This window comes from Vanessa cardui, chromosome 7 (assembly GCF_905220365.1).
Source record: "Vanessa cardui chromosome 7, ilVanCard2.1, whole genome shotgun sequence".
Classification (NCBI taxonomy): Eukaryota; Metazoa; Arthropoda; class Insecta; order Lepidoptera; family Nymphalidae; genus Vanessa; species Vanessa cardui.
The window spans coordinates 6,671,791-6,698,167 of record NC_061129.1 but is presented as its reverse complement, the minus strand read 5'-3'; the positions used below and the strand labels follow the sequence as shown (position 1 = coordinate 6,698,167).

Genomic DNA, 26,377 nt, shown 5'->3' with positions numbered 1-26,377 from the left:
TTGAGTGCTGTATTAAATATAAAACTATTTTAATTCTTATTTAAGGACTCTATTAATTATATTTATACGTATGAATAAATATTTTCAACTTAATACATAACTATAATTCACTTGATAACCTAACTGTCAATGTCAATTAATGACAAATGTCATATGTCAAACGATGCTATTTAGTCCCTTATTCCCTTAAATACGAAAACCATTTAAAATTGAGATTAAGATTTACCAAATAGCGATCAAAGTATATAGGATTTATCTATATTACGACTACGTGATAGTTATAAGAATATGCACAGGCTTTAGAAGAGCTTTTAATTAATACCTAATCACTATGTTGAAATGAAATTTATTAATCGTGAATTATAATTGAGAGATATAAATAAGGAACATTCTAACCTGGTGTTGAAGAAATAAGAATACATTTTTGAATTGCAATAAACTTGGATTCATATTTAAAAAGATATGCTATTTACGAATTATAAAGGTTCCTTCTAAATTCTAAGAATAATCATGAATTTCTCGAGAAATTTAACTAAAAATTTAACAAAGATTATCGTATTTTCTAATCGGAATTATGCTAAGTTAGTAAATCCATTTACAAGGACTTGGGGTACAATAAATAATGAAATAAAATCAGGCTTTAAACAACGGTCTGATTATCCTGAACATGCAGACGTCGTTATAATTGGAGGTGGTTTTATAGGATCCTCTGTAGCATATTGGCTTAAAAACAGAGCAGGTGAAGGGTTATCTGTTGTTGTTATAGAAAAAGACACCTCAGTAAGTATATCTTTCATATACATTAATAATAAATTAAATAATATGCATATTCATGTAATTATTATTACTTTTCTAGTATGAGATGTGCCAGAACATGCACTCACATGGAATCATTACTCAACATTACTCTTTACCGGAAAATATTTATTTATCACAATATAGTGCTGACTTTTTGAGAAATATAAGAAACAACTTGAAAAAAGATGTGGATATTGAATTTAAACCACATGGTACTTTAATACTTGCAAGTGAAAAGTATGCTTCAAAGTTGGAGGAAAATGTTTCGCTACAAAAAGAGTTTGGAATAAGCAACAAATTACTAACAGTTGAAGAAATACAGAGAATGTATCCTTGGATCAACACCTCTGATATTAAATTAGGTAAAATTTTATTCATTAAAGAAAATATTTAAATAGAATTTATATACAATTTTCACATGTTATGTTTTATTATTATTTGTATTTAATTATGTTATGATTTACTATTAATAATAAAAATATTATTTCACAGGTTGTATTAGTAAAGAATCGGAAGGTGTGTTCAACTCACAAAGTTTGTTAAAAGGATTAATACAAAAAACACAGGAACTAGGCGCTACTTATTTAAAATCTGAAGTGATTGATTTTGAAATGAACCCCCAACAAGATATTTTAATGGAAGGTGTTGCACCAGGGTCATTTAAAAAAATTAATAGGCTAGTATACAGAACTGAGGACAATGAAGAAATCTTTTTAAAGTTTGCAGTTTGTGTTGTAGCTGCTGGTTGTGATTCTGAATCAGTAGCAAAATTGGCAAATATTGGTACAGGTGGTGGTCTATTGTCTATACCTTTACCAATTGAAAAGAGGTAAGATATTATATTTGAAAAAGTAATATGTACAAATAAAAACTTATTTTTTTATTTGTATATATATTGTACATTTTTTCATAAAATAGATTATAATTATTTTTAGCCATTATTTTTCTAATGTCCTTTTTAAAAGATTATTATGAAATTTGTTTATATTTCTATTGACATTATGAGTCACTCTCTTGGATTACATAGAATAATTAACCATACAGTTTTTGCCATTTTTAACCCAAGAGCAAGAATTTAAAAATCAAATCCTGAAATGTATTTTATTCGCAGAATTATTCAAATGTACTAATTTAAATATAAATCAAGTGATAGAAACGATTATTTTTCCAGGGAGTACAATGTATATTCAATTGAAAATGAGGATAACAACATGTCATTTGGTTTAAATACTCCTTTCATAATGGATACCAGTGGTTTATGGTTAAAAAGAGATGGATTACAAAAAAAATTAATGTGTGGGCAAATTCCTTTAATCAAACAAGATAAAGATATTTCCAACACTGATGTTCTTTATTCTTCATTACACAATAGATACCCAGAATGTGTAAAATCAAAGGTAAATTTAAGTTTTAATTGCTATATTTTATACTTACCAAGCAATGAAAACACATATAAACAAATAGTAAATATTTACAAAATATAAATGTTTCTCTATCTATTTCTGCACTTACCTGTTTTTGTTCCAAGCTTCTATCATCAAAGGTTGTCAGTGAGAGATTGCTATAAGCGTCACAACTGCCATTATCTAATATTTTGTATTTCTCTAATGTTTTTATGTGTTGTGCAATAAAGTATTTTAAGTAAATAAAAACGATAACATTTTTAAATATATTATTACTTAATTCTTTAGTCTTCTCTCAATAGTTGCTTTTAAAAAATATATATTTATATTTACTTGCTATTTTCAGGTTAAACCTATTTCAATGGATTTTATTGATTGTAATACATACGATGACACTGGAATTTTAGGCCCACATCCATACCACACAAATCTGTTTTTTGCAACAGGCTTTAGCAGACAAGGTAAAAAAATTGTTATTATTTTGTTTGTATTTTGTTACTTGTATAATCAACTGATTAATTGTAATTTTATATTGACATAATTAAATATTCTTTTTAGGTGTTCAACATTCTCCAGGAATTGGTAGAGCAGTTGCTGAATTAATCATTGATTGTCAGTTTACAACAATTGATCTATCAAGATTTGGATTTGACAGAATATTAATTGATGAACCTTTGATAGAAACCAATGTATACTAGAATAGTATGAAATAATAAATTAAAACAGTTTAATTAACATACTTTATTTCTAAAACAAACCATAAATCAAATATGTATGTCAATCATGTTTAAGTAAACAATTATGGTAATTTGGTAATTACCATGTGTATTTTTTAAATTAAACAAAAATAAAGAAATGCTTAATCTATAACAATTATTATATAAATTAAAATTATTGTTCAAATTAATCATGTACTATTAAATTTTCCTATTTAAATTGGGCCGGTGGAGCTGCAAATAAAGCACCTCCTTGCTTAGAAGCTGCACGTGATGGAGCAAACCCTAATAGCTTTTGAATGTTTTGTCTGTAAGCAACAAAAATTACATAAATTTAAAAATATATATGTACATTACTCATTTAAAAAAAAGTTATTTGTAGATATCAAATCATACCTTATGCTCATAGTGCATAAAATGTAAAGAAATATAAATGAGCAATCAGTGTAGTCATCTCCTGGTAAGTTTCTGTGACTCAATCCTTGAATCCAGGAAATAGGGTAGAAAGGGAGCTTAGCAACAACTCTTCCATCAAAACTAAACATACAAAATTACAAAAATCAGTTACATAAAAATACATGTATATCAAGAAATGCTATATTGATGTAATGTAAAAAAAATTTAACTCACATGCTATTGAACATGCTCAGCAATGCTGTGAATGCAAAACCAATTGCAAACATTGACTTCATCTTAACCAATGAAAGATCTCTATTGTTGTTTTTAAGCCTTTCTTCTTCTCGTTCAATTTTTTTCTTATGTTGCTTATCTAAAGAATCTCCATGTGCTTCCTTGCGCTTTTCCACTACATGTAATAAAAATCTTTATTACTGTTTCTATCATTTTACTAATTAAAATCACTACTTTGAATATCAGTTAAATAAACTTGACACAGATGCAAAATAATATGATTTATTAATAAACCATATACTGCAACTACAAGTATTATTGTGCAGCATTTTAAAAATCTAGGAAAGCTAGACAATAACAAACTAGATTAATCGATCTTAATTGATCATAAATTAGTTATTCTATAATTACAAGATATTATACGCAAGAATTTATTTATTTCCTCAAATAAAAAATTTAAAATATTACGTTTTTTGCTTTGGCGCTCAACTTCAACTTTTAGTTTCTGGTATTTTTCGGTTCGATATACTAAAATCCACGTCAGTCCTGAAAAATAATAAAACATTTCTTTTGTAATTTACTTAGTGGTAAAGTAATAATACCCATAATCACTAAATAAGGTTATTCGGTTCTTATTTAGTAATTGACTAGTATGTTTTAAGTATATTGGAATTTAATACCTTCTCCCAAAAATGCAGTGCATATTGAAATAAAGACTATTAACAAGGAATCGCCCCACATATTTCTTAATACAGATATATTGCCAGTGCCACGTAAGTATAAGTATTATAAGAAAATAAAATACAAGGATTTCTTAAATTATACAAAATTGAAATGCAATTACACCGAACACTTTTATTAAAACATTTTTAATCAATTCAAGTGTCTGGTCTAGTGTCATCTGTCATATGAGCTATGACTTTTGTTTTTTTTTACACAGATCGTATTATAATTTTTATTGGATACACATGACAAAATTTAACAGTCCAGTTTTGCCAACTTGCCAAATCACCACAGTTAAAACTTTCATGTATTGTACAACAACAAAGTGCTGACTTGTAATATAAATGTAAAACAATTAAATTTTATGAAAATGAAAATAAACTCTTATCCTCATCTATCTAAGAATAATTAAACAACTTATTTACAACAACGGTTTATTTATACTTTTAATTCTGCTAGAATTTTTGCCACCATTCCACATGAACACGATTTCGATAGTAGCCTTTTTTTTGTATATTGCTAAAAGCTTTTTATTAATTCATATTTAACTAAAATTATGTACTTTTAAATACAAAAAATATATATAATAACATTTTTTAAATTCAAAATTACAATTTGCATGCAAACAATACAAAGTTCCTTGTTATATAATAAATCAATTAGAAATGTAACTCTATAATTTTAAGACCATTTAATTTTTAATCTGTTTGTTCGGTTGGCATTTTGTCAACGGATTTCCGTTCTCATTCAGTCTGCCGTAAAGGGGTTTCCATTTTGTAGAAGTCAATTCTATTTCAATCCAACTTTTCTCTCGCTTGCGGCTAGCCGTGGTTTTGGGATCAGCGACTACCTTTGGACGGAAATAATAAAGGTCTTCTGTCGCTGGCCTAAATTTAGGACTCTTTTAATGTAACGAAGTCGTATATGTATAATTAATATGAATATAAATAAAACCCTAGAATATTACGGATAGGCTATGTAAATCGAAAATTACTTTAGTATTACATAAGAAAAAACATTGAACATTCACGTTGGTGATAGCATTTTAATAGAAATTAGTGTAAGAACTCTTAAGAAAGAACTAATATATAATGTGCCTTAATAGCTTTGTGTGATTTCTGCAATAATTATCGATCGTTTTAAAATGAAACGCCATTTTGTATTGCTACAAGCAAGGCGTGGCACATGACTGCAACGCGTCATCCAGGTTCTGAAATATAACACGCAATAAGTAAAGCATGGTAAGTTTTTCAATGCAATATACTAAGAAACAAATACGGTTTAACAATTTATTTTCGTTAATTAAACGTTATCCGCCAAGTTCATATATTGACTGGATTTGCTTCTAGCAAAAAACCCAACCTAATTTTTCCGCAATGTTATATTCTTTAAACATTTTATTTGCAATTTTATGACAATATTATGAAATACATCATTGGAATTAATTAGGTCCAATGTCTAAGAATTTCAAGGTATCACGTATAACACGCTACATCTACCTTTCATAAGATATTCAGACTGGAAACCTTATTGAAATACTGTATTTTTAAAAATCGTATTTATAATTGCAAAACAAAATATATAAACGATACTATAAAAATTGAAAGTATGTTAATTATTAATATTAAAAATGTTACAAGAACGCCATCTATGCATTGGTAGTTTTAAGTGACTACGTAAAGTGGACTTTGAACTATCGTGACTCATTGATTTTTATTTTCCTTATTCAATATATATCTATGGTATATTTAAGATTTGCTTGCTCCAACTTGTTCATTGTCCAATAGATAGATATAAAATGATAAGCCCTTTACCTTTGTTAAATAAGTAAAGACAGATAAACATTTTTTTAATTTATAGAACTATTGCTCAAGTATAAAATAATATATATGCTATAAATCACACTGATTATAGTAATATTTAATTTTACTCTTTATTAATTCCATAAATTCAAAATACAAGTACTTATTAGATTAAATATACAACAAATATATCATAAATCTACTTAGTGTAATGCTTACTGGTATTTTCTTTACAGCCCCGAATTGACCCTATTCAACTCTTGAACTGCCTCAGTGTACTGCTGTCACCTACTGGGGGCATCAAAAGCAGGGACGAGGTGCATAGATTAGCTAAGTAAGTAAACAAACCTAATTAATAAACAATGTAATTTTATAATTGTAAGTTTATTATAGCTTAGTGTATTTATTATTCCAATATCATTTTTCATATTATTTTTTTATTTTCAGCTTAATGACCAAATTTTCGAAGAAACTTGTGTCTAAATGTATATACATTCAAATACTTAAATGTACAGAAACAGATTTATTAGGCTTATTTATGGGATCAGGTGGCTGGAGGCTGGTACACATGTGGCTTACAGAAAATATAGTTTCTAAGAATTGGCCACTTGTAAGAGAATTATTAGAATTATTGTTATTATGTCCAGTTGATGTAGAAAGGCTTAAGACAAATAATTGCCCTAAACTTGTAAAAGAATTGTCTAAAGATGGAAATCATTGTGGTAAGTAGTTTTTGCTAGTATTGTCTTATTATTATAGTTTCATGCTTTAATCAAAACCAAGGAACTTCAAATTCACCTATATTTTTAAAACTATCTGACTATAGAAAATAACCTATTGATATAATGTGTTTGCTTTTAAAATTACACTGCACTAAAATCAATAAATTTAGGAGTATTTTTTTTAACATTAAATTTTATTTTTAATTTTAGCTATTCGAGCTTTAGCCTCAAAACTGGTGGAACAATGGCTAAAAGCTGTTAAAGGAGAGCATGTAACACCAATAGTTATAACAGATATATCACAAATAGTATCTGATTTTCAATCTGAAGTAAAATTGGAAAGTTTGAAAAATGATGTAGTATTTGATAATGAGGTTGAAAAAAGTTCAAATAATTTAGAAAATTCTACTTTTATTGAAAATGACAGCCAAGATGTAAAGATAGAAAATGAAGGAAATAGTAGTGAAACAAATCACAATGAAACTCTGGAAAAAGAGGACACCAGCAATGAAAGTGATACTTTACCAGTATTGAAAATAACATTTAAAAATGGTAAACAAATTTTATCACATGTGGAAGAAGAAAATAAGGAGTCAGAAGAGAGTGAAAAGGAAAAAATTAGGGAAAAACATAAAAGTAAAAATAGGGATAAGTCATATGACAAGAGCAGCAATAGTAGTAATAGCACTTCTTCAAAATCATCAAGTTCATCCAAACATTCAAGCAAGTCTTCAAGTGATAAATCAAGAAGTAGTAGTAGTAGTAGTAGTCATAAAGATAGTAAGCATAGCAGTAAAGATAAATCGAAAGATCGTCATTCTTCTCATAGTTCGAAATCTAGGAGTAGTAGCAGTTCTAGCAGTAGCAGGAAATCTAGCTCATCAAGTAGTAGTAAGTCAAGAGACACCAAAAACGATCAAAAACATAGCTCAGATAAAGACAAAAGTAGAGAAAAAGATAAAGATAGCAAATCTTCAACAGATAAATCAGATGACAAAACACAAACACCCTCTATTCATAAACTTGGTAAAATACCAAAACTAAGTGATTTAAAGAAAGAGAAACCTTCAATATCCATAGAAGTGAGAAAGCCTGATGAACCAAAGCCAAAAACAGTTAAAACTTTTAATTCCAAATTTAGGAAACATGGGCTAGAAGAAGAAATAAAACCGCCACCATCAAGAGCAACTCTTTTAAGCAATAAAAAACCTCCGCCAGTTCTTCCACCAACTGTTTCAATACCAAAACGACCATCACCTGTTCACAATGAGACTCCTCCAGAGAAGAAGGCTAAAACCCTAGTTGATATTGAAAAACCTGGATCTATAAAATTAATACCTCCTAAGCCTAAACGTAAGTATTGTTTTAATTATATGTTTTCAAAATTAGTATTAATATATTTTGTTTTTACAGGAAATGGTGATTGCAAGCAAATGCTGTTATTTACCTCAGCATGTTTACCAATATATAATAATTGCTATATCGAGTGTGGTAAGTCTAAAATGCATAACTTGACGGGTTTTATATTTTTTGTTCAGGACTTAACTGTAAAGTATTTATTTCAAATAAAGGTTAAATTTGATAAAAAAAATCTTTCGTTGAATATTGACCTGAATCTGTTCAAAGACATCATAATGAGGTGGATGTACCAGCGGTTCGATGGAGCGACCCCAGAACTCACCGCGGCCCATTGGGAACATCGCCTGTTTACGATCTGCACCTGACATGAACTTTCGTCAATCCATATTACGGAAAATCGAAGTAACGACACACTTGAAAAATAAAAAAACTCGATTAAAACTAATTGTTACTAATTTATCTGGTAACTTTAAAAGGTTAATAAATATTAAGCAAAATTAACCTACCAGAATTAGTTCAATATTTGTTACACATATTATACAGTTAATAGTGACTTAACTGGAATTACATGGATGTTTTAAAAATATGATAGGCCCTCAAATTACTACTAATCATATTTTTTAAAACACGACCGAAAATGATTTAATAAAAATACTCAATTATTATTATTTACCATTTATTGGCCGTGCTATTGATACATTTACGCTACACTGCACTTAAAATGCTCAAAAAATGGAAGACAGTTCGATTTAGTTTTTTTTTTCAAGTTGATAACTGATTTCACAAGTTTTGATGCAACCAATGATCATGCTTTGTAATACTACTTAGATATGGCTAATTATTTTCTAATAACATCAGTTTTGTTCACGGTTTCTTTTTTTAATTATTTTTTGTACAATTTATCGCGCAATATATTTTGTCCTAGAGGTGATTTTGTAAAATGACACGTACGATATGTTTTCATCAGCATCATTATAAAATTAGTACGCGTTATAATAGAGCGAGATTGAAATGTCAGGTATTTATAAAATCTCGATTATTATGCATTTTCTATACTCTGGTTTTGATCACGATGATACCCTATTTTGATGGGTTAAGTCGTGATCATGACTAGTGCAAGAATGTCGAAACCCAGGTACGATCGCAGTCAAAAAACGAATATTAAGTATGAAATTTAAACATACGATAGTGTATTATTATTTGTTCTGTAGTTTAAATAAATAACTAACCACTGTTTTTATAATTACATTATAAAGTACCTATGTATGCTACTATTTATATAGATACATTAGACTATATTTTCTATTGATCTAAATTGAAAGCAAGAATTACAACTTGAAAACTTGCCAAATATTAGTAAAACAATTAGTTTATTCTTAACCCAACTGACAGTAGATGCTCAATATCAATCGAATCCACTAATGTTCAATGATGGCATTACCATGATTCGGCTTTTATAAAGCAGCAAGACTTATCCAAATAACTACGGTTGAATATTTAGTAAGAAAATATCTTAAGTAATATGTGTACAATTGATTCAACAATTGTAAGCATTTCGTATATTTCAAAAGTATTGGCATACAGAAAATTTACGTACGTTTACATATTCATTAAAAAGCAAATTAAATATGATCAGCTTGACTAAAAGTAGTCTCATTATAAATGTTTTTTGTACAGAGAATGATAAGCAACAAAACTTACGGTCCGAGTTAAATAAGTTTACTATACAGTAATTTAATCGCCGTGAAAACTACATGAAAGTCAATTTAATAGCCTAATAAGTCCATTTAACAAACTAGATCAAAACAAAGGTGAAAATGTTTTCATAAATAGATTTATTATGCGATTTTGTTAATAGCGCTGTAAATCTTGGTTCACAAAAAAATAGCATTAGCTTCCATAATTATGCGGCTTCGCCCGCATTAGAGGGTTGGGGAGAGGATCTTGTAGGTCTTCGGTATATTTTTTTCGGTCTAATATATACTGTTCCAGACTAATTATCTCTGCCGAATTTCACACCGATCCGTTCAGCCGTTCTGGCGTAATGGAGGAACTAACATACATCTATCCAACCAAACTCAAATATTAGTAAGATTCAAAACTTTGCTAAGTGTTATAAAACCTTGACATAAATTAACATTACAAGTCATATAATAAATAAGAAACAAACGTTAAATATTTTTCGAAATGTTGTATTTTTATGATATGCTTTATTAAAAATATTATTTAATTAGCGATTGCGACCAGTATTAGTAATTTATGAAATATCGAAGATTGCAGAGTACTTGTTTAAGTTGAAAGGCGAGAATAAGGAACTTTGATATAGTTTCATGTATGTAAGAAAGTATTTGTGTCTTAATAATATAATAATAAACGAGAAATTTATTAAATTATGGGTACATAATAATGATATTAGTAATATATTTATTTTTAATGATGAAATTGCTTTATTCTCGATTTTCAACTTTATCCAAACACTCGCCGACCTGTTGAATGTAATTAGTAATGTCTAGTGCAGATTCATTTCAAATTAGCTTCATAAGAATGCGAAATATTTTTAACTTTTCTGTCTATGAACATAAGAAAGAGAACTTCATAAGATACAGCATTGCCCATATGTATAAATCGATAAACTACGTTAGCTGTATGTTGTACATAGGTACATCTGCGTATTTTATTTGGCGATGATAAAACTACAACATATTAAAATTTCGTTGAAAATATTTTACAATAATGTGTATTACGTATTCTTTGAAACCCAGTATACTTTACGAATACTTGCGAGGAATTTTTATTAATAAAGGTTTTTACTATAACGTTTCATGAAATTCCTGCCTTCTGGTTGTTATATTTTCAAAATCTATTTATGGGTAGAGCTACAAAAACTAATTTAAATATAACTAGTTTCAGCTTTTGAGTAATGTGTTTCGTATCGACGCAATCAGTCTGTATAGTCAACCGAAATGTACATTTTTGAATCAGTTATGTTTGTTGTGTTCTTTCTGTAGTTACTTTTGCATTATATCATATATACATATAACAGTAATCTTTAAATATTTTTTGAAATAGTTGCATAAAAATTACGAATAAAGTACTTTTTTAGTAGAACATTTATATTTTCTGAAATTGCATGTATTAATTTCATGTTAATACATATATTTTCGAAATAAACGAGTTTTTCATGTTCTTTTATACCTAGGTACCTTGTACTATGTATTAATTTGATAACTACTCTTCACTTGTTTTCGAGACGTAAATCTTGATTGCATAGCGTCTTTGTTGATTAAATCTTTATTTTTTTTAGTAAGGGTTTATGGATTGCGTTTCCCTAATTTTTTGTTGACTGTTCTCAGGGAACCGATTGTTTTTATGTCGACTTAGCTAGCGACATGCTATGCTGGTTAATTTATGCAATCTTTGTTCAGCGTACTATAATTCAAATGTTACATAATCAGAATTTTCAAAAAGCGATTATAAAAGTAGTTAGGGGGGACATCCCTACAATTGTTAATGCTTGATCACCTAAGTTGTAAAATATTTAAGTGAATCAATCACTGCCGCTGCGAATTATTAAAGGCTTTCTAATTCAATACAAAAAAGTGAAAATATTCCACGAAAACATATTATTAACAAATAATTTCAAGATATGACGTTACTCACTAAATATTAATTTTATAATTAATATAGTATTGGAAGTTTTACCCGTTGTTATGCATTTTAGGCTTACATTATTGCTAAAATTAAGTAAAATATATAAATGGGAATTCTTTTTTTACAGCAATGGTGCTGCAGGAGAGTGACATGTTTATGGATGCATTGAATGCTTCAGCAACTAATAAAAAGGAACCGAAAAAAAGAAAACGACGTACTAGCGGATCAAAAGATGGTAATGCACAGAGTGATGGCTCACCACCGCAAACCCCGACTAATCTATCAAGTCCAAACAGTGAAAATAAATCTGTACCTCCACGGTTTTATCAAGATACACTAGATGAAGAAGAAATCAAAGATAAAGTCACAGAAAAAGAGGCAGAACCTAAGGAAAATGCTGAACAAGCTGTTTCTCGAGAAAAAGATGAGACTGAAAGTATGGATACATCAGAACCTCATACATTAACGATCAATGGTTTAAAGGGAGTACTTTGTTATCATAAAAGAAAAGGTCCTAAGAAAAGTATAAGGTGGAAACCAGATCCAGAGTTAGAAGAAATTCAATACTTTGAACTTGATGAAACTGAAAGAGTCAATGTGACAAAAACATTCACAGACATGAAATATTTAGAAAGAATACATGAAAGAGAAGCTTTCCAAAAAGCAAGAAATCTCAGTAACGATGATATAATGGAAGAGAGAACGAGTTGGAGACCTTTAATACCTATTGATATTGAAGGGCAAATTCATATAGAATATGGTAAAAATAGCAAAGAAAAAGACATACAAGCTATTCGTCAAAAGGGTACATTACAACCTTTATATTTCCATAAAGCTATGATTCCTGACTCACCTCATGAACCGGACATCGAGGCCCATACTTACAATGAACCGACAATTATACCTTTAGAGGATGTAACAGGAAACCAAGATAACATTAGTGATTTTAGAAATATGCCATGGCCAGAACCCAAGGGTAACGCACCTCCATCAAGTAATAGTAGTATGAATGTGCCAACTATGTTCCCACCAAATATATCTCAGTTTCCGAATAATTTCCCACCAGCACAATTTCCTGGAGTTCCAAACTTTCAAGGGCCACCTATTATGCCTGGTGATTGGCAGAATGGCGTTGTACCGCCAATCATGCCTAACGGGATTCCCGGACCAATGGCTCCATCAGGTATGGCCCCAGGAGCAATGCCACCACCAAATATGCCACCAGGAATGATGGTTCCACCCGATAATATGATGATGGGTCCAGAAATATTTGGCGGACCTAATCCTATGTTTCCTGTTCCGCCTGATGGATTTAACATGCAACCGAATATGTTTCCTGTTGACTATAATATGTCTGGCCCGCCTGGTCCGGATGGATTTCCCGGACCAGGTAATTTCAGAGGAGCTATGCGAGGTCGTGGTATTGGTGGCCATTGGCGAGGCAAAGCATCTGGTGGTTGGGATGGACCCCAAAGAGGTCGTGGAGGCCGAGGTGGAGCTCGTAAAACTATTTGTATATACTTCCAGAGAAAAGGTTCATGCCGACAAGGTGAAAATTGTTCCTTTTTACATCCAGGTGTCAATTGTCCTTTCTAAAAGCTAAGTCTTCGTATGTAAATATTAATATGATAAATAGAATATTTACTAGGTGATAAGAGAATATTATTTGCCTGGTACAATAAGACTGTCTAATGTAAATAGTTAATATTTTGTAAATAATGTAAATTTGTTACTAGGCTTTATACAAAATTAGTGCAAATAAACAAAGTACTTTTTATAAATGTATATTTTTTTTATTGTCTTAATTGGTGTTTTCTCAACTCGTTTTAAAATGCAATAGAATCTTTTTGTTTATTGTATTAAAATGTAATATTTTCAGAGCTTTTTTGTCATACTATATTAATTTATAATTATTTAATTATAAATTAATATAGTATGTTGACTAATCGCAGAAATAGATGCCGGTTTACATGTATTTAAATTAAATATAAAAATAAATTATAAATGAATACAAGGTTAGTAAAGTATGTTTTTAATATTGTAGGTTATTAATTAACTATATCGACAAGCAACTTTTGGCAGTTATTGGTTTCAAAAGCATTACAAGACATACACTTGATGTGAATAAAAATCGTATTTTTTTTTGTTTTGCGAATCTTATATACGCGCTCCACTAAGTAGATACATAAATATAGAAAGTAGAAACACCTATATTATTTTTAATGCGTTACGCATGAATACTCAAGGTTAATGCTAGCATAGCGTAGCATTTAACAAAAACAAGTTTCAGTCACTAAATTTTATGTTGGTATCGATGACATTTACAAAATAAAAAAAGTTTTATAAATAATAAATATACTTTTTTTTTTTATTTCTAATGTTATTAATAAATTAAAAAATCCATTCGAAGAAGAAAATATGGAAGCGACCATGTTCCAAATGCTCATCCACCTGTCAAGCTGTAAATTTGTTATTAAAAAATTAAGACGAATTGATAACCTCCTCCTTTTTGAAGTCAGTTGAAAAAAGCGTTGGGTCCGTTTTTTTTATTTTGTTGATTCTTGATATATACTAAATTCATTTGTCTTTAATTAACCTGCCTGACATTTAATTTCTATATTTTTTGTTGGAACCAGTGAATGTAATTAATAATAATAATTAATCATTCAAGTCAGTAAAAAGTTATAGTAGCATTTATTCATTATTTTACCACATACATATCGATTCAAAAACGCTTATTTGATATTATTACATTAATTTGCAGCCGTATTAAAAAGTTAAGTGGAACGAACACGATTGGACTGTGGCGCTAAAAGTATCACATGGAAACGAGGCACATTTTTAATGAATAGATAAGGATTCAAACAAAATAATTGGTAGATTGTGGGCTATAATAATCCAAATTTGTATATCTCTAAATATATATTGAGCTAAATTTGGTGGGATCATCGAAGGCGAGCACTAAAGATTGATACCTACATTAAGTAGTTACAATATAACGGCGTGACATTATTCCACTAGTTATATATCTGGCCGCCGAAATCTTAAAATGTATTTTTAATAAGTACATTATAACTAGGAAGAAGGAAACTTAAGCTAACTCCTCGTAAGTGGTCACACTTAGTCAATTACCCACTAACATTGAGATATAAATGTTATGCTCTTTGTGATAGGTAGGATTTATAGTAGGTGTAATAATTCAAATCAGTAAAAAGTATAAGTAATTTTCTATGGGAAAATTTTAATAACTCCGATATGTTGACTCTATGCCGGATTACCTCTATGGTAATTAATACAGTAAACCAATACATGTAAAAAACTAAATGGCAACAATTACACCTTGTTCCTGTAGTCATTCTGGCTGGTAGGCTATGTGATGAGTCGATGTTATCAACAGACTTGCTTGTTCAAAGCTACGTGTATATTTGAATGAATGAATAAGCTGCAAACAAATGTTGCCTTCATATTGAAGGTATTTGTCCGTGGCGAGTTTAATACTAATTAGAGTTAGTAGATTCTTTAATAGTGGCGTATCTATTAGCCACTGGCCAGTACTCAGTATAATTTGAATATCTGGTTTGACTCATTTTTATTAAAGAAATGTTTTACATCTTATCTTTATGTCCGACTTTAAAATAAATGTTTTTTTTATTTTTTATTTAAGCACATTTAATAAGCATGATTAAATTGTAAAACACACTTAAGCGTTTTTTTCTTATTGGCAAACCAGTTAATTATGTCTGAGGGTTGAGACTTCTAAAGTTGTCACTGGAGACCATGCTACTATGGTTTCTGTCGCTTTTTTTATTAATAAAGTGATGTCTCCGTAGGCATTCCGTGGCTTCGGTGTATCTTTATTTTATTTTTTATTAACGTGTGCCAGAATGTTTTTATTACCAAGAATTCTCAATCTTAATTAATAGATACTTTTTTACGAAGCTAATTTGCTTTCTCTATTTTTATTATACAAGGTTATCGGTATTTTGATGTATTCCCTTTAGGAAGCTGTAGGGGAGGCTATATTTAAAAGTTCGAGACCGAAAACGATATTATTTAAAAAAAAGATTTTATTTCCAAAAATGCTTAAAAACAAGAAAATCGCTACTAAACTTGCCTTGCAGATTATTTTAAAAATATTACCGTTTAATTAGCTCTTCAAAAATGTGTAACAGCTTCGTTCTTATTTCAAAGCCTTATTAAACTACTAATAGACTGGGAGATGATGACACAAAATATTAGGTCATTTGTACTAGTATGGCGGTTCTTCAGGGGTTTAATTACGTAAAGGCATAAAAGAAAATTATGGTCATAGCGCTCGCACCGGTGGCCCAATCGCGTGGGTGTTAATCGAACGCGTCGAATAAATAACGAGTGTCGAAAAATTTGTTTCAGAAAAATGCTTGTATTTTCAGATAGTCGAAAAAAAGAAGTAGGCGTTAGCGTAATGCCATACTTACGCAATAAGACCCCTGAAGAACCGTCATACTGTTACAAATGACCTAATAATTTGTGACATCATCTCCCGGTCTATAATGTTGACTGAACTATACAGTATGCATTAATATACGATGTTGCGAATATTTCATTGAAACAAGGGCTTCGCAAACTGTTGTCCAAATTAAGATTCGATCTTGCGCCGCCACTGGTAACAAAAAGGCACGGCCTCGGGATGCGAAGGGCCTCGCGCCCGAAATTTAAAAAAAACAAGGGCTTCGCCAACTGTTGTCCAAATTAAGATTCGATCTTGCGCCGCCACTGGTAACAAAAAGGCCCGGCCTCGGGATGCGAAGGGCCTCGCGCCCGAAATTTAAAAAAAACAAGGGCTTCGCCAACTGTTGTCCAAATTAAGATTCGATCTTGCGCCGCCACTGGTAACAAACAGTCACGGCCTCGCTGTGCGAAGGGCCTCGCGGCCGAAATTTGAATTTGAAAAAGTACAAAATAACATTGGGCTCACAGTACTGAGAAAACGAGGGCCTCGCAAACTGTATCTTGCCCACATTAAAATTCGATCTTGCGCCGCTACTGGTTCGAATAGTGTGTAATGACACACTATTCACACATGACTACTGTAAATTAAATATGACGTATCGCATACAGCTAGCTTATGTGTTAAGCGACATTTCTAATCATCAAGCAACATCATTTGATGCCGTAATGAAAAACAGTCATTCATAATGAAAATTTATAAATATAAATATGAGAAAACATCACATACATTACTCTGATCCCAATGTAAATAGCTGAAGCACTTGTGTTATGGAAATCAAAAGTAACGACGGTACCACAAACAACCAGACCCAAGACAACATAGAAAACTAATGGTAATCTACATCGACTTGGCCGGGTATCGAACCCGGGACCTCAGAGTGGCGTACCTCTGAAAACCGGTGTACACACCACTCGACTACGGAGGTCGTCATATTTTCTAAAATGGTGGAGCTTTCACCGAAAATAATTAAAACTATTATCACAAATATAGCTTGCAGATTTTTAACGACACCATCAGGCAGTGTTTTAAGTGGACTATTTCAGTAGTGTAGGTTCAATTTACGAACCACTGCGTAACAGACTTGACCCAAGGAAGCGGCAGTATTGCTTTGTTATAATAAAAACATAACATAACAACTTACATAGTAAAAACATTCTATTCTTGTTACTTAATAACTATATATATATATATATATTTCCTTTATTATTTTTTCTTCATTATTATTTTCTATATACATATATAGGAAAAAATGGAATTGGCATAGTGTACTATTTAGTTTTATATATTTTATTTTTTGGCAACACTGATCATTGATGACATTTGACAGGTCTCAAGTGATAAGAGTATCGTATATTTTTTATGAAACAAAGACAAAAGAGATTGTATAATAAATACGTATTGATAATGATTTAGACAAAATGCTGGTACTTGAGTGATTAGAGTGTGTTCTTAGTTTAAATTCCAACACGAAGTGACAATTTAATCAGTGTTAGCTGGGCTTGGGAGCTTACAGCACATAACAATGTCTGTTAATATTTATTTATTTACCCTAATATAATGTCATTTTCATATTGTTACAATTTTATTTCTTTTTTTCAATACCATTCAAAAAGTTTATCATGCAACGTTGGTTTTTTTTAGAAGACCGTAAGAAGAAAAAAATTAAATTGATACGAAAAATGTCCGAAAAACTCAAGTCTGAAAACTCCGAAATATTATCTCAAGAATGGACATTTACTGTGTCTGTATCCGACATCGGATTAAAGGAGAAGGTGGTTATGGCAGGAAATATTGCTGAACTTGGAGAATGGGATTATAAAAAAGTGGTTCTGCTTGACCATGTCGAAGACACAGATATATGGACTAAAACCATTATTATTCCTAATACTTGTGATGTATTCTATCGCTATGCCATATGTATCATAAATGAAGATACCAAAGATATAATAGTCCGCCGATGGGAAGCTAACATTCAACCTAGAGTAATCAAAGAAAATATGCTTCATCCAGTTACTGACACCTTTGGTGAATATGGTGGAAAACAAAATATATGCAGGGGATGGCTAACGTCCCAAAGCCTAGTCCAGTTCAAATTTAATAACAATCCTTTAAAACTAAAAAGTCGTTTTGTTGGTAGATTAATAAATATAAAGGTAACTCCTGTCAAATTATCATTTGGTGCTGAGCCTCAAATAGAGGATTCATCTCTTAGTACAGATACAAATGATATAGAAATTCCTGTAGGTGTATTTGTTGAAGTAGCAACCCTTGATAATGACCCAGCTATTTGTAATCTTCAGCCTCAAGAACAATTTGGTCGAGAATACAAACCAAATGATATCATGATAGTCAATGTCTTAGCACCAAACCCTAAAAGTCTTGCTTACCTCATAGATTTCTATTCCTATAGCACTCGTGCTTCTGTTGAAGAACCTCCGTGTCATATAGGGTATACATATGTTTTGCCTAACATGTTCAAGCCTTCAGAAGGCTCATTGGAACTACCAGTTACCTGTAATGTTAAGCATCGACCCCTAGGTACAATACAATTTGAATATCTGATTGTATCTCCTATGGAGGATAGTCTTTGTAATATGGAAACAACTTATGCCAAGCACTGGGATCCATCTTGGACTGGTCTAGAAGTTGGCCACAGAGGATTAGGTGCAAGTTTTAAAACAAAGGAGTAAGTAAATCAATTTATATATCCTTAAAATAAATGAATTAACCTTTCTTTAAAAAAAAATAACGTTATGAAGGGCAGGTTTCGTTTGTTTGGATTCCCTTTGGGATTTTTTAAAATCTCCTGATTATAAAGCTTTAACATTATGAAAGGTTGTCATAAGTGATAGATAGTCTTTCTTAACTATAAAACAAATTTCTTGAAAGACTGTAGCACATTTTATTTTTATATTATTTCTAATACATACTTATTTAAACAAATAATTGGTAAGGCTATCATAAGCCAGAAAATTGAGATTAATTGTTGGTTTAGTTCTATTAAGTTTCACAGCCTTAATTTTCATACTATACTCTATTAAATAAATTGTAATGCTTTTGCAAGAGAGCCTAATATGAGATTTTCGAAAGATCAAGTTCATGGAAATAGTTAGGTGTTGCTGTAACATGTAATTTTGATTATGACTGGCAGGAAATTTACTTGACTTTTATCAAGAATATAGTGGTTCTATTATATTATAATAATAAATAAAAGTCTAAAATGAATTTATCAAGTGTACTGAATGTAAAGATAGGTTGGCCAGCAGTTGTTAAAATAGTCTCTTGTTTGGTCTTAGGACCTACTTGTTTTGTTCTCCAAAATGTTTAAATATTTCAGGGGAAATGCAATTCGTGAAAACACAATAGCTTCCCTTAAAAAGGCAGCTGCCAGCGGGGCAGATATGCTGGAATTCGATGTGCAACTCAGTAAAGACATGATACCAGTAATTTATCATGATTTTCATGTGTGTATTTCAATGAAAAGAAAAAAAGAAGTTGACTTCACAGAAATGCTAGAATTGCCAGTCAAAGACTTGACCTTGGAGCATCTACAGAAACTTAAGGTATCGCGACAAAACTATTTCTCAAGTCTTCATTTTTCATTGAATCGTTATAAAGTTTCTTCATTAACAAATGTTTGCAACCAAGGTCTTTTCTTTTTATTATTATTTTTTAATACAGCAGTTGTATTATAATAAAAATTCAACTAAGTTCATTTAATATTTTTTGTATTATAAGTATTTTATGTAAGCTTTGCTATTTATACTCAAGGAACAGGTATTATTATATCTGTGAATCACAATTTTAAAAAATCACTAATGTTGATTATTAAAATCCATAAATTATTTTCTATTTGTCAATAAATTAAATATTATTTAATTTAATTATTGCATATTTTAGTTACAATAATATTGAGATGTAATTATAAATTAGTTAAAAGATGCGTATGTTTTATAATATGTTATCCTTAATGCATTAATTTTACATTTAAGTGTACTTCATGGATCACAGGCCATATCCTTCATATGTGACAAAGGCTCAATTAGAGTAGCCTGAACCTAACTGATTCTATATCTTCTATTGTTGCAGAACTAATGCTTTCAATACAACAATTATATTCGTTTCAAAATTATTATTAAGGCTATAGAAAAATATACTTAATAATTTATTCTATATTTGACTCAAATGTCACATTTTGATTTTACAATTTTATTTTTGTTTTAATTATGTTTTTTTTTTTTAAATTAATAGAACATGTGCCTAAAATTATAATTTGAATTTATAATGAAACTACATGTTTCTTGTTAGAACAATTTATTTTTCTAACATTACGAGATCTTAATGTGGCATGACATAAAATATAAGGCTATAAACACATTGAGTACATGTAAAACATGCATATTTTAAACCGTCTATTTATCTTTTCAGGTGTACCATTTAGTTGAGGGTCGTAATCATGAAACATTGTTTTTTGACGACGACTTAGAAGAACATCAACCTTTTCCAACACTTGAAGATGCTCTTAAGAAAATAGATGAACATGTCGGTTTCAATATTGAGCTTAAGTGGACTATGGAGTTGAGCGATGGCACCTTTGAACTAAATAATCCTTTCGACATGAATACATACGTTGATAAGGTATTCATTAACCCTTTTAATACCAAACTGAGGCATTGCATTATTTTTCTCTAATGTTTTTTTTTTATTTCATGTTAGTATATTTTTCCGTCCAGGTTTTAGAAGTCGTTTTGAAAAATGCCGGAGAGCGTCGCATTGTTCTCTCCTGTTTCAACCCCGATATATGTACTATGGTCCGAAACAAACAAAACAAATATCCTGTGATGTTTTTAACCGTGGTACGTGTTTTGTATTAATAATGGAAAATTATTCTTTCTGATGTTATTGTTGATTTTGTTATTTAATATAAATAATTGATTATTTTTCAGGGAGTGTCTGAAAAGTATCAACCATACCGAGATCCGAGATGCTTGACAATACCAGCGGCTGTCCAAAACGCTATCAGTTCAGATATTTTGGGCATCGTTGTCCATACTGAGGACTTACTCAGAGATCCTACCCAGGTACTCATAAGTCATATCTAACTTGTTTTAATTTGTAGTCAGGGCCGTATTTAGGGGAGGGCAACCGGGGCAACTGCCCTGGGGCCTCCACATGAGAGGGGGCCACAGTTTTCAGCAAGTTAACAAATACTGAGATATAGTCAAATTATAATAATGTTACTATTTAATATTTTAAAAGTTACCGATACAAATACGAAACAAATCAAAGCTTACTGATTGAAATAAAAAAAACTAATTAATTCATAATAATATAATTATTAGAGTGTTTACGCTTCTGTTTGTCCAGGGCCCTCACTGCTTTGTGGCCCCGGGGCCTCCAGACCTTTAAATCCGACTCTGTTTGTAGTACTATTTATTTAAATAATTCTACGTTACGAGTAATTACTGTAAGTGTAGAATAGCTTTTATCAGTTCTTTATTCGCTTTTAAAAGATTGTTAATGACATGAATACTTAAAATGCATGATGATACTTTTGTATACAAATGTCGTTATATCAATTTACTGAGTGTATCGATATCAATTTGAAATTAAAACATTACATCACTTTAGACTAATTTGTTACTAACAGCGCGATAATTATGTTACGACCTGCTGGTAAAAAAAAAGCTATTATATTATTTAATTAAATTGATTACATTTAATTGTAAAACTATACAGGAAACAACAATTATTTTATCTTTCTAGACGGTATTTTTTTTATTTCGCATTGAATATTAATGAATTTGCTATCATACTGTTACATTATTAACTTATTTAACGAAATAATAGTCTCTAAAAGTGCCACTGCTGGATTAGAACCTCATATATTAAAAAAGGGTTTGGAATTTATTTCACGCGCTTATCCTATGCGAGATGGGTTCATATGTGGTAGATTCTCATCCAACATCAGCTGGTTTCATCTGGTTTCTTCTTAAGTACTAAGCTGAATTATAAACATTTGCTTGAGTGTTTTTAATCTCGTATTCGTCGTTAAGGCACTTTGAATTTTTAATATAAATATTTTTTACAATTTAATATAATATATGTACTGCAATGATATTCTAATAAACAGATATGTTATACCCATACTAAACAACAGAAAAATGTGTGCCGCGCTGGCGACCGTTTATTTTACATTTCGTTACAAGTAAAAAGGATAACTAGATGTTTTAATTACGCAAACGTATTACTACATAATTATGATGTATTATAACGTATTACTGGCATAATTATGATGAAAACGACTTAAGGCAATCGTCCCAATTAGGTCGTTTTCTAGTCTTCACTTTTTGCGCGTTAATAACATATCTGTTTACTAGAACATCATTGATGTACTGTAAAATCTCTTTTGAAGACTATTGATATTGCGACGAATATTGTCGTAAGAGGTTAATTAACTCATTAATTGAAGAGTCCTGTTTTTGCATTATTAAAAGAGTAAGATAAGAAAGTGACCACGAAACTCGTAAACATGTAATATTTTTTTATCGAAGTTATTAAAATAAAATAGATTTCAGTTATCTCATATTGTGGTTTATGATATCGCAACTCGCAGAGAATAGGATAAAGATAATGTACACAGTGTTTAATAAAGGCTATCATATATTCTCATCAATATTATTGACATGATAACAAACGTCAAAGAAAAAGAGTATCCCAACCATGTTTTTAGCAGAACGTTATCACTTACAGCAACTTATTTCGTCCAATGTTCGACATTCGACCATTATAATCGATAGCGAAAATTTAAGAAACACAATATAAGAAAATGTTTCGAATGGATATAGTTGTTTTTATATTTATCAATATTGAAAGACTAGTCTTGTTTAAATACTGCTTACACTATATATACTGATTATTATTTCATAGCAATATAATATATAGACAATCTTTGTTACTTTTTACTAATATATGATTTTCCTTATATAGTTAAAAGTTATAAAAAATGGCTTATGAGGCATCGATAACAATATTTTTTTCGCGTTTCCAGCATTTACATGATGTGGGGGTCAATAAAAAACAGTCGTATTCAGTCCGTCTTTTCGTGGGACGGCGCGTATATCGACTACCGTGCAGCTATATTCTCTTAACAGTATCTCAGATAAATACATTTTTAATTGCAGGTTAAACTAGCAACAGACGTCGGCTTGGTCATATTTTGCTGGGGCGATGACAATAATGACAAGAATACTATAAAAAAGCTCAAGGAGATGGGTCTGCATGCCGTGATATATGACAAGCTCGACAAGTACACAACTAAAGAAGTCAAGGTAATTTTGTGCTCAATTTAAATATTTAAAAAAAAAATTAATTAGCTGTAGAATTTCGCTTTGTTTTATCATTCTGCTTCACACTAGCGTTTTATTTTGGGCTATACTATTTATATAGTATTTCACTTAGACACTAGTCCACGTATATCGCACATATCGCAAGCGAGACGTGCGAGAGTACAGAGTCCCGACACAATCGTTTGTTACGGTCAGTGGCGTAGCTATCGTAGGGCCAGTGCACCAGGGCCCCGGAGTGCAGGGGGCCCGCTAAGCTAAACCTTAAGCTTCTGTAGCTAGAAAATCACGACCCTGCGCACAAGATTTCTTATTTGGTATCTATAATTTTAAAGGGTAATTATTAGTTAAAGAGGGATGAAAAAGAGGGGGTGAGGGCCCAATTTTTTTTCCATGCACCAGGGCCCTTCCTCGCCTAGCTACGCCACTGGTTACGGTCCGCGTCCACTGAACGCGAAGCGCGTCCGCACAGGAGAGCATATTCCTGGTGGAGGCGCGCGAGTCGCAGCGCGAGCTCATCGGGCTGGCGGCGCTGGAGGCGTCCCCGCGCGACAGCTCGGCGTCGGCGAGCGCGGGCAGCGCGGGCAGCGCGGGCGACTCGGGCGCGCGCCGCTTCCTCGACCTGTCGCAGCGCCGCGACCTCCACGCGCGCTCCACCGTCACCTCGCTCGAGTCGCTCGCCTCCTCCATCGACATCCGAGACGACCCCGCCGACAAGAACCTCAAGCGCAACCGCGACCTCATCCGGACCATCGACAAGGAGTCCCAGGTCAAGGAGCAGCGGAACTCCTTTAAGGGTATCTTCGCGACGTGCGACGCCGATAAGTCCAAGGGTTCCCCGAAAAAATCGCGCAAGGACGTGTAGATCCCATTGTACAAATTCTTTTTTCGAAATAACTTTTTTTTCGATATAATCACTAGATGATTTGCACAATGCATTATTTATTAATTTCCTTAGCGAGGCTTGCCACATTATCACATTTTGTATTTTTTCCATTCACTATAGTTTATTATTTTTTTTAACTACAAAAAAATCTTTAAGTGTATGTAAGTAGGTCAATTTTTAAGTATTAAATCAATCCATGTATTATACATATTGTATTTTTTTTTTTATAAATAAATAATTTTAATGAATATGTTTCTGGTTATAATAAAAAATAAGTAAAAATAATTAAGCATAACATTATTTCAATCAATTTGGTATTATTATTCTCTCTTAACAATGTTCTCTCAGACTATTTTTTATTATTCATAATTTTGTTCAACCAGATTAGTCGAATTTATTAGCTATTAAATAATTTTAGTTATTAACTATTTCATGTATTATATAAAAATGGATATAGAACAATTATTTTACATCTTATTAGAACAAAAGATAGTTTTTAATAGTAATAGCAAACAATATTGTTTTATAATATTTTAGTCTGTGATACAATAAAAGATAAATTAATGTTATGTAAATCATATATTTTTTAATTGTGTATTATAGAACATATACAACTATAAATAAATATTTGATCACATCTGACTATATTTTTTTATTTTGACAACATGTCTGTACTAAAGGATATAGCTGATTCAACTGTAGCAGAGTAAAGGTACTTGTTAGATTTTAACATTTTGATTTATTTTTTTCTCACTCAATACCATATACCAAGCGATAATATTGCAAGACTGTCAGTGTCTTAATAATAGTGTTTTGTGGTTCTTAAAATGTTTTTTTTTTTATTATTAAGCAGATAGCATGCTCAATAATTTAGCTATTTTTTTATCGTATCATCAAGTGGGTAAAAGCAGCCTGGACGTTATTAAATATTTACGCTCATTCGACGAACGTCGAAATAACAATTACTTTGAAAACATTTTTTTATAAAGCTTTTTGATTTTTTCAGGATGTGCGAAACTGTATTGAAGCCATATTACATCCATTGTGGTAGTAAAAATATGATGTATTGCATCCAGGTAGTAGCGCAGATATTTTTTAACTGAACTTATGGAGTGCTCTTTTTCTCAAAATAAGCCTCGCTGATAGACTTTGCAATAAATTTTTAGATAGTACCTTTAATATTTCCCTTGAATTAGTATATTTCGTTGTTTTATTAAAACAAGTTGATTACATTTCATATATTTATTAAATAACAAAAATGTGTATAAAGAATATATTATTAATGACTAAATATTATATGCATAAATAAATTTTGTAAAGGACGGAATGTTATTTTTTAATCACAACTAGCTACCTTTTATAAAATTAATTGAATTTTTAAAACTGCAATACACATGTTTTCGATCACAATTACGATTCTATTACCTTAAGTATAGTAAGAAAAATAATAGTTTTAATAAAAATGTGATACATTTTTAAAAATGATTGTGCGCATAATTATTGCTACTTATCTCTTTCAAATATCAACACATGTTAAACAATATTGAGCTTTGGCTTAAAATTTAAATCCCTACTTATTTTGAAATTCCAACCCTATCTATATATTTAATTAAACAGAATTACACAGTAAATAATAAGAATGCAATGATAGCATAAGGTTTAAAAACACATTTCAGAATTTCAATAATTACCTGTATGTATGTGTGTATATACAGTTTTTGTGCTCAAGACGACTAGTATGGTTTTAAATACTTATTTTGTTATTATTTGCCTCAAGGTACTTGTAAGATAAACCAAGAGCAATAATATTTTTAGGTACAATTACTACACATTGCATAGAGTGTATAAT

The 26,377-nt window shown here is 30.7% G+C and overlaps 4 protein-coding genes across 9 annotated transcripts; 3 read left to right on the top strand and 1 right to left on the bottom strand.

The window, feature by feature from the left end:
- The first annotated feature begins 144 nt into the window (after positions 1 to 144).
- Positions 145 to 2,958, top strand: LOC124530825 (FAD-dependent oxidoreductase domain-containing protein 1). The gene is made up of 6 exons (XM_047105149.1): positions 145 to 780; positions 857 to 1,160; positions 1,291 to 1,627; positions 1,970 to 2,195; positions 2,548 to 2,662; positions 2,760 to 2,958. The coding sequence occupies exons 1-6, from the start codon at positions 511 to 513 to the stop codon at positions 2,897 to 2,899; spliced, it is 1,392 nt and encodes a 463-aa protein (XP_046961105.1). The 5' UTR covers positions 145 to 510; the 3' UTR covers positions 2,900 to 2,958.
- On the bottom strand, positions 2,924 to 4,460 carry LOC124530826 (calcium load-activated calcium channel). The gene is made up of 5 exons (XM_047105150.1): positions 4,228 to 4,460; positions 4,016 to 4,093; positions 3,548 to 3,722; positions 3,314 to 3,454; positions 2,924 to 3,225 (listed from the first exon to the last, which is right to left on the bottom strand). The coding sequence occupies exons 1-5, from the start codon at positions 4,286 to 4,288 to the stop codon at positions 3,129 to 3,131; spliced, it is 552 nt and encodes a 183-aa protein (XP_046961106.1). The 5' UTR covers positions 4,289 to 4,460; the 3' UTR covers positions 2,924 to 3,128.
- Positions 4,461 to 5,029: 569 nt separating this feature from the next.
- Positions 5,030 to 13,592, top strand: LOC124531438 (serine/threonine-protein phosphatase 1 regulatory subunit 10-like). Its single transcript, XM_047106022.1, has 5 exons — positions 5,030 to 5,511; positions 6,309 to 6,406; positions 6,520 to 6,794; positions 7,005 to 8,147; positions 11,932 to 13,592. Exons 1-5 carry the CDS (start codon positions 5,509 to 5,511, stop codon positions 13,398 to 13,400), a joined length of 2,988 nt encoding a protein of 995 aa, XP_046961978.1. The 5' UTR covers positions 5,030 to 5,508; the 3' UTR covers positions 13,401 to 13,592.
- Positions 13,593 to 17,620: 4,028 nt separating this feature from the next.
- On the top strand, positions 17,621 to 25,963 carry LOC124531381 (glycerophosphocholine phosphodiesterase GPCPD1). 6 transcript variants are annotated; one of them, XM_047105949.1, is made up of 9 exons: positions 17,621 to 17,820; positions 17,938 to 18,982; positions 19,634 to 19,859; positions 20,725 to 20,934; positions 21,030 to 21,152; positions 21,243 to 21,377; positions 23,481 to 23,627; positions 25,209 to 25,240; positions 25,535 to 25,963. In XM_047105949.1, exons 2-8 carry the CDS (start codon positions 17,976 to 17,978, stop codon positions 25,236 to 25,238), a joined length of 1,878 nt encoding a protein of 625 aa, XP_046961905.1. In that variant the 5' UTR covers positions 17,621 to 17,820; positions 17,938 to 17,975; the 3' UTR covers positions 25,239 to 25,240; positions 25,535 to 25,963. The 6 variants fall into 6 exon arrangements, with proteins under 6 accessions (XP_046961905.1, XP_046961904.1, XP_046961902.1 ...); XM_047105948.1 differs by lacking the exon at positions 25,209 to 25,240; XM_047105946.1 differs by lacking the exons at positions 25,209 to 25,240; positions 25,535 to 25,963 and adding an exon at positions 24,115 to 24,533 and having other exon boundaries at positions 17,941 to 18,982.
- The last annotated feature ends 414 nt before the right edge of the window (positions 25,964 to 26,377 follow it).